The sequence below is a fragment of the Meriones unguiculatus genome, assembly GCF_030254825.1.
Source record: "Meriones unguiculatus strain TT.TT164.6M chromosome 13 unlocalized genomic scaffold, Bangor_MerUng_6.1 Chr13_unordered_Scaffold_39, whole genome shotgun sequence".
NCBI lineage: Eukaryota > Metazoa > Chordata > Mammalia > Rodentia > Muridae > Meriones > Meriones unguiculatus.
Window position 1 is genome coordinate 4,431,355 of NW_026843648.1, and position 9,174 is coordinate 4,440,528.

Consider the following 9,174-nt stretch of genomic DNA (forward strand, 5'->3'; position numbering starts at 1 on the left):
TGTTTGAAGTATCAGTCTCAGAAAAGACCCCTGTGCCCAGATTTTTGGTTCGGTTGTTCTCCTTGTGGCGCTCCTGTTCCCTCCAGATATTTCTATCTCCCCTTTCTTTCATAACATTCCCTGTACTCTGTAGAATATTTGGCTATGAATCTCAGCATATGTTTTGATACCCTGCTGGGTAGAGTCTTTCAGTGGACCTCTGTGATAGACTCCTGTTACATTATCAGACAATTAGGAATAGTGCTACCTCAATATCCAGCTATACCACTCTTAGACATATATCCAAAAATGCTCAAGTATTCAACAAAGATACTTGTTCAACCACGTTCATACCAGCTTTACTTGTAATAGCCAGAAGCCGGAATCAACCCAGATGTCCCTCAGTTGAGGAATGGATACAGAAATTGTGGTACATTTACACAATGGAATACTACTCAGCAATTAAAAACAAAGAAATCATGAAATTTTGTGGCAAATGGTGGAATCTAAAAGTGATCATCCTGAGTAAGGTATCCCAGAAGCATGAAGACACATATGGTACATTCTTACATATAAGTGGATATTAGACACATAATATAGGATGATCATACTAAAATCTGTAGACCTAAGGAAGCTAATCAAGAAGGAAGACCATGGTAAGTTGCTTAATCTTTTCTTTCTTTATAACTTTTTTTTTTGAAAAGGGGCGGTTACTCAGACTAGACTCAAATTTTTGCTCTCTGGTTTTGTTTTTCTAATTCTTTTTTTTTCTTTTATTAATTATTTTTAATTTTTCACAATTTATTCATTATATATCCTGGCTGAAGGCTTCTCCCTCAACTTCTACTGGTCCCATCCTTCCTCTTCCCTCTATCCTCTTCCCCTAGTCCACTCAAAAGGTGAGTTTCCCTCCTCTGCCATCCACCCATGACTTATCTCAATACTACTCAGCTATTAAAACAAGGAAATAATATTCTGCTCTTATTTCTTCTCCACGCGCCACTCTGTTCATGTCAGAAGATTCCATTCCCTGAAGCTTGCCTGCAACCTTACTGTGAAATAAACACTAAGTTTAACTCATTTTACAGAGTCCCACTCACAAGACAATATTTAATTGACCATCTCACATCCAGAAACATGTGAAATATGAAATGCTATGAAGTCTGAAACATTTGATCACAAGCATTTCAAAGAACTTGGTTCTCCTTCTTTCTAGAGAGCTGTTTCCTACCAGCCCAGGAAGGCAGGAAGGGCAGAAGATGAGGTTTAAAGCTTGTAAGGCCCACAAACATAACAATGATCAGACACTCTGGGAACCACTTCAGAAAATAAGTTCAACTTTAACTCCAGAAAACAGAGGCTATATAACCCTTGGGAAATGACTGGGATGCTGCATGGATAGGTGTATATAATCGTTTAAATCTATGTACTTCAAGAATGCTGGATTTGCATTAAATAGCACATTCGTATCGTATGAACAAGAGCACAGATTCTAATCATCCTATATTTAAACGAAGGAGAGAGTTAGCAGGGATCACTGTAAAAATCCATCTATCAATTTTGGTTGGTTTTATCTATGTCTAAAGACACTCATGCAGAGAAAACTCACCTTTGCCATTGTTACACAACTAGGTTAACAGCGGGGTCATACATGGAAGAGAAAGCCTCCTCCCTCACATCTCAAAATTCAGTCTGGGTTGTGATGGTTTCCAATAGAACCCCTGGAACAATAGGTATGTGTACACAAACTTCTACAGGCTACCACTGTTGTGTTACTCTCAGAGAACTTCCTGGCTGGTGTTAGTTCACCATTCCCTACCTATTCATCCACTGGACTGAACTTTTCTTGTCTAAAGTGAGGCAATTGAAAACAGTAAATGTTGAGAATCAGATTTATCAATAAGTCTTCCATAATCACATTTTATAATACTTTTGCATGTAATTGATATTTACCATTCATGGTATTCTTTAAAAAAATAAGTTTATTTACTTTACATTCCAATCATAATCCCCCTCCCTTCTCTCCCCTATTACTACCCTCCACTCCTACTGTCTCTATTCCCTTTCCCCTTTCCCTTCAGAAAAGGAAGGTCATTTCCATTGAGCTAGTTTTTCAGTTCTGTTGGATCTCAGTGGACCAAAGAACACAAAAGCCTTTCCATATTGCTTATAGTCAAAGAATTCCTCTCCAGTAAGGATACTTTTATGATGATGATGACTCTAGATTTGTGCAAGGCCTCACCATTTTAACACATTCAAAAGTTCTCTCCAGTATGAATCCTTTCATGATGATGAAGATTATACAAATATGGAATGGTTCACCATGTTAAAAGCACTGTCCATTAGGATTTCTTTCATGAGTGTGAGGATGATTCTGAAGTGCAAAAGTTTTTTCACATTGGTTAAAGTCAGATAGCTTCTTTCCAGTATGTTTTCTTTTATGTATTAGGAGATGTTATGTGCAAAGGCTTTGCCACACAGTTAATTCATATGGTTTCCCTCCAGAATGTGTTGTTGTCTTAGGAGATGACTGTTATATGCAAAGGTTTTATCACACTAATTATCCTCACCAGGCTTCTCTCCACTGTGCTTCTTTCATGTTTCTGGAGACAGCTGTGCAAAGGCTTTATCATATTTGGTATATTCATAAGGTTTCTTTCCAGTATGTGTTCTTTTATGGCTTATGAGATTATTGTTGCGTTCAAAGGCTTTACCACACTCTTTACATTCATAAGGTTTCTCCCCAGTGTGTGTTCTTTTATGGCTTAAGAGAGTACTGTTTTCTGCAAAGGCTTTGCCACACTGGTTACATTTGTAAGGCTTCTCTCCAGTGTGTGCTCTTTTATACCGTATGAGAGTACTGTTATGTGCGAAGGCTTTACCACACTGATTACATTCATGAGGTTTCTCTCCAGTGTGTGTTCTTTTATGACTTAAGAGATGATTGTTTCGTGCAAAGGCTTTACCACACTGGTTACATTCATAAGGTTTCTCTCCAGTGTGTGTTCTTTCATGGCTTATGAGATGACTGTTTTTTGCAAAAGCTTTACCACACTGGTTACACTCATAAGGTTTCTCTCCAGTGTGTGTTCTTTTATGGCTTATGAGATTAGTGTTTTGTGCAAAGGCTTTGCCACACTCATTACATTCATATGGTTTCTCTCCAGTGTGTGTTCTTTTATGGCTTATGAGATGACTGTTTTCTGCAAAGGCTTTACCACACTGGTTACACTCATAAGGTTTCTCTCCAGTGTGTGTTCTTTTATGGCTTATGAGATTACGGTTTTGTGCAAAGGCTTTGCCACACTCATTACATTCATATGGTTTCTCTCCAGTGTGTGTTCTTTTATGGCTTATGAGATGACTGTTTTCTGCAAAGGCTTTACCACACTGGTTACACTCATAAGGTTTCTCTCCAGTGTGTGTTCTTTTATGGCTTATGAGATTACGGTTTTGTGCAAAGGCTTTGCCACACTCATTACATTCATATGGTTTCTCTCCAGTGTGTGTTCTTTTATGGCTTATGAGATGACTGTTTTCTGCAAAGGCTTTACCACACTGGTTACATTCATAAGGTTTCTCTCCAGTATGTGTTCTTTTATGCCGTATGAGCTGACTGTTTTTTGTAAAGGCTTTACCACATTGATTACATTTGTAAGGCTTCTCTCCAGTGTGTCTTCTTTCATGGCTTATGAGAACAGTGGTATGGTGGAAAGATTTATCACATAGAGTGCGTTTAAAAGGTTTCTCTCCAGTACGACTGCTTTCATGCCTGCAAAGATAATTGGCACATGTGAAATACTGACCACAGTCATTTGATTACACTAATAAATATATTTATCTATATGAATCAATTTTATAATTTGGTCTAATGATAAAGAAGAATCAAAACTTAAACATTTATCATTTTATTTACATTCATGGCATTCCCCTTCATTATGGGTATTTTTGAAGATCTCTGTGATGGTAAGAGCATTTATTATGTGGTTCACTTTTATAGCATCATTTTTCTATAAGAGGTTTTCTTGTGTATATGAAGAGTATTGTAAGAATTCAGAGTTTTACCAAAGCAATCCCATTCACAAATTTTTGTACGGTATGAATGACACTTCATTTAGAAAGTGAGCCAGGACAAGCAGAAGAAGTTCCAAATTTCTAGTATTCATAGGTATTTTCAGCAGTATGATTTTGCTGATGAATTCTCAGTGAAGTTGCAAAACCAATTAAATGTTACCTTTTATCACATTCAGAAAATCTACTCAAAGTGGGGACTCTTACAAAATTAATTATTCTTGGAGAAACACAGATTCACTGCTTCTTTCAATATTTCTATGCTCATGTGTCTTATAAACATTGTGACATATGATATACCAATTTAAATTACAAGAATAATAAAATATCCCCACATTGAATTAACACATTTTTTGTTGTTGTTGTTCATCATAGACATGTCATATAGGGATTAAGGTTTCTCCACAATTATATTCTTGACTCTCATAAGCTGCTCCTTTCACTAAACTTTCCAGTGTTACTACATGAATATGTGTAACACTGGTTGTACTATGAAATATCTGCTCATAAGAAGGTTTTGAAACATACTGATCACCTATTCAATGTGTATACCTCTTACAATATCTGAGTAGATAGAATGAGACTAAACAGATTGGCAGTTTAACTCAGTAGCTATAATGTCTATATGATTTCAATGGTATTTTCTGTTACAACATTATTTTATTTTCTTCTATCTTAGGGGAGTGCCTTGCAAACACAAACCAGATACCTGTGAGATTTTAATGATCATCAGTACACTTAAAGCAATGCTCTTTTTACACTGTTGCTTTTATTTAAAACCTCCAGGACACAGCCAGGTGTGCTGATACATTCCTTTAATCCCAGCATTTGTGGAGGCAGAAGCAGGGAGATCTGTGTGATTTTGAGATCACATTGTTCTAACAAGCAACAGTCTAAGTCTAAGTCTAAGTCAAGCCACAGCTACATAGAAAAAAGAAAAACTATTTCAAAAACAGAAAATAAAAAGCAGCCAACAAACAAGCAAAAAAAAAAAACCAAACTTCCAGGACACATTAAAATTTCTTAAGATCCATATCTATATCAGTGTGCACATAAAGTTACCTTTTATTACTTGTAGAACTTTGAAAATGTTCTTCAATGGTATGGTCTTCCAAATTGTAGCCTAAAATAGAGTACCAGAAAATATATATGACTGGAAATATCATATTATTATTAAAGCAAAACTTAAATCACTATCTTCTATGACCCTTAGAACAATGCCTGATTTATTCACCTCATTCCTCCTCATTCTCAATTGGAATCATAGAAAAGGATCAATAACAAAGTAAGACTTGTCTCCTTATTTTAAAAGTGAAAGAAAATTTGCTGTCTTACCTATATCAGTGAGGTTTTTACAGCTCTCTAGCATCACATCATTGTAGAGTTGTTTCTGTGATGGTTCCAGCAAAGCCCACTCTTCTTGGCTGAATTTCACATGCACATCATTGAAGGTCACTGAATTCTAAAATATGCCATGCATTTGTACAACAGAAAGAGTAGCAACAATATAAATTTATACTTCATTGGCAATAGAATCATATAATTCTAGTGCTGCTTCCATTTATTTTCTGACACAGAAGTGCTAGTGTTAGATAGTTGGGTGCTGTGCATCAGGTGAACAAGGGGAGAAGAAAAAGCTTAAAGGTTAGATTGTAAGGAAAACCAAAGGCATGCTTTGGAAACCTTTGTTAAAGGCGTTTCATTAGTTTGTAAGGCATGAATATGAATTAGACATTAGTTGGGTTCTTGAGTGATGTATGAATCATCTTTAGTTACTTGGGCAAGTAGGTCAGGACCCTGTCATGAGACAGGTGGAAGGAAAAAAACACAGTCATCATATTTTATCTAGCAACAAATGAGATGTGGCTATCAGGTGACAGTGAACAGATGGGTGGTGTCAGTCAAAAGACAACATGGAACTGGATATCATGTTTTGACCAGGGATCAGAGATTTGGCATACTAGTAAATGAAAATGGGGGCTCATATATTTGTGGAAGGGAAATTTTACTACAGTGAATAGATGGATAAAAATAATGTGAGTGGCAAGCAACAATAATCATAGCTTATAACATCATATTTCTGAGTTCCCAGACAAAAGAAAAGGCATAGAACACATGATTATTCTTTGATCATTGTTTTGTATATTTTCCTTTCTAAATCATGTATAGTCTATAGTTTAAAATAAAGATTAAAACTTTTCTATTAAAAAATGTTATCACTAAGTCATTTTAGAGGAAAACGGAATAACAAAGTTTAACTGTGTCATATCTGAATAGGATAGAGGTTTGAAATAGTCATGGCAATTAATGTGGACAAAGACAAACAGAAAGAAGAGAGCAAAATAGTAAGAGAGAGACAGAGACACACAGAGAGAAATTAATAGATGAACAGTACTAAGTACACATCAGAGAAATTTATGAACAGTTACTAACTACAAAAAAATGATGGACAACCTGGGTATATTCTGTCATGCCTTTAATTCCATCACTCAGGAGGCAGACACAGGTATATCTTATTGAATTGGATGCCAGCATGATCTATACAAAGAGTTCTAGGACAGCCAGACCTATATAGTAAGACAGAGTCTCCCCTTTAAGTCAATAAAACAAACATAGAAGAAGGAAAGAACTGAGAGGTGTTTACTGAAGCTTCTACAAGGAATTATACATTCACTCCAGTTGTGTATTCAATTTCCAGAAATCTACAATGCCCTAGCTTAAACTGTAACTTTAATAAGATCTTACTAAAAGGAATGCATGTTTAAATAGCTAAAAATAGAAAGATGAAAATATTAGCAATGTAAATGATGATATATGTAAGCAACATAAGGCAGGAGAGATGGCTCAGCAGTGAGGAGCTCTTGCTGCTCTTGCAAATAATTGGTCTGAAATGTCAGTGTTTAACTGGAACCCACTATTATCAATTGATATAAGTTCATGAGTTCTGAACACATCTTTGGACTACTGTGACGATCAGGCACACAAGAGGTTCATATTCATGACTACAATCAAAATACTCATATTCAGTAAAAATTAAAAACAGATTCCAGATGGCAGGGCTGATTGCATACTGATCAGCGGGGTAACAGAGACTGCACAGTGACAAAATGTTGGAACTGTTGGCCCCCAAACACCACTGACTGTGTTTACCAAGTGATAAGAAACCCAATGATGAGAAAAACAATTGGGTTCAACCTCAGAGCACCCAGCTAATCCCTGAAAAATTTCCTGGGCTGTTTTGGCAGGAATAAGGTTTTCAAGGAAATAGACCCAAGAAGTGTGTCCTGATCACCTTCCCAGGCTGAACTGTGCACCCCAGAGCATCAGAGACTGGGAGTCCCACTCTCAAGAAAAACCCACAGGGAAGGAAGCAAGTGGGACTGACTGAATGTCATCCAGTCTATCCATGGAAAAGGTCCTGTAGACTTACAGTTGCACAGCAGCCAGCCCTGAGTGGGACTTCAGCCGCCAGACCCACGTAACCAACTCTCCATCACAGACAGAACTATGTACCCCAGGGCACTAAAGGATGGGTTTTCCTGTAGAAAGAAAACCCCACAGGGAGGGAAACAGCAGGTCCCAGGTTAGAGTACTCAGCTGACCCTCCCACCACCACTACCACCACCACTACCACGACCACATATGGGAATATTATCGGAAAAATTTTCCAGGTTCCTGTCCAGTCACCAGCTTGGAGCCACCATTCGCAAGCAAGTGCCTATGCACTCTACACCCCCCCCAACAGTACAGACTGGGTCTTTCTGTTGGGAGAAAACCCAAAGGTGGGGGAAATATCTGGCCCTACTTCAGGACACCTAGCTCCAGAAAAGTTCTGGTTATCTACAGGCTCCAGACTCTAGCCTCCTGCTGTACACATGAGAGTGGTGCTCACCTGCCACTGATTACCACCTGGGTAATCACAGAGCTCCAAACTCAGACCTACAGAAGCCTGGGTTCCCTGAGATCAACCCCCAGATACTGCTCCAAGGGACAACCAGTTATCGCTAACTAAACTGACCAAACCATGGGGTACCCAGATTACAGCTGCAGCTCACTAAATTTACAGCAAGAAACCCAGCAGCAGGGCAGCTGTCTTTAGAACTTCTTTGGGTGAGAGGATAGCCCCCTTTACTAACAAAGGCAACAATTACTACTCAGGTCTGTACACCTGAGATGAGCTGTGGCAATTCCTGAAAAACACCTGCCATTCAGTGACCATACCTAAAAAATGGAGGAGAGCTCCTTTGGGAAAAAAAGTCATCTTCCTGCCAAGGGATTTGACCCACCACAGGATTTGAGGAAGTACCAGAAACTAACACCCAACACCTGAGATATCCCAATGGGTAGAGGCCAGTGTAAAAGCTCAACCAACAAAAGACAAAGCAATATGGCATCTCCAGAACCCAGTTATTCAGGAGCAAGCAGCCCTGGATACCCCAGTATAAAGACAATTTCAGGCCAATCTCTCTTATGAACATTGATGCAAAAATACTCAGCAAAATACTTTGCAAACCCAATACAAAAACACATCAAAGATATCATCCAGTACAACCAAGTAGGCTTCAGGCCAGGTATGCAGGGGTGGTTCAATATACAAAAATCTATCAGTATGATCCACTATATTAACAAAATGAAAGAAAAATAAACACATGATAATCTTAGTTGCTGAAAAATCATTTGAAAAAAATCCAGCATCCATTCATGTTTAAAGTATTGGAGAGATCAGGGATACAGGGCATATACCTAAACATAGTAAAGGCAATATACAACAATCCTATAGCCAACATCAAGCTAAACGGAGAGAAACTTAACGCAATCCCACCGAATTCAGGGACAAGGCAAGGCTGCCCCCTCCATATCTCTTCAACATAGTTCTAGAGGTCCTTGCTAGAGTACTAAGACAATTAAAGAAGATCAAGGGGATACAAATGGAAAAGGAAGAAGTCAAAGTATCACTATTTGCAGATGGTATGATAGTATACATGAGTGACCCCCAAAATTCTACCAGGGAACACCTAAAAACTGACAAACACTTTCAGCAATGTGGCTGTATACAAAATCAACTCAAAAATAAGTAGCCCTCCTGTATACAAAAGAGAAAAGTGCGGAGAAAGAAATTAGGGA

The 9,174-nt window shown here is 38.0% G+C and overlaps 1 protein-coding gene across 1 annotated transcript; it reads right to left on the minus strand.

Annotated features, from left to right (window-relative positions):
* Positions 1-2,628: 2,628 nt before the first annotated feature.
* On the minus strand, positions 2,629-3,648 carry LOC132651062 (zinc finger protein ZFP2-like; the record flags this gene model as incomplete). Its single annotated transcript, XM_060376369.1, has 1 exon — positions 2,629-3,648. A coding segment is annotated over one exon (1,020 nt), but the record flags the coding sequence as incomplete, so codon positions are not given.
* Positions 3,649-9,174: the final 5,526 nt, after the last annotated feature.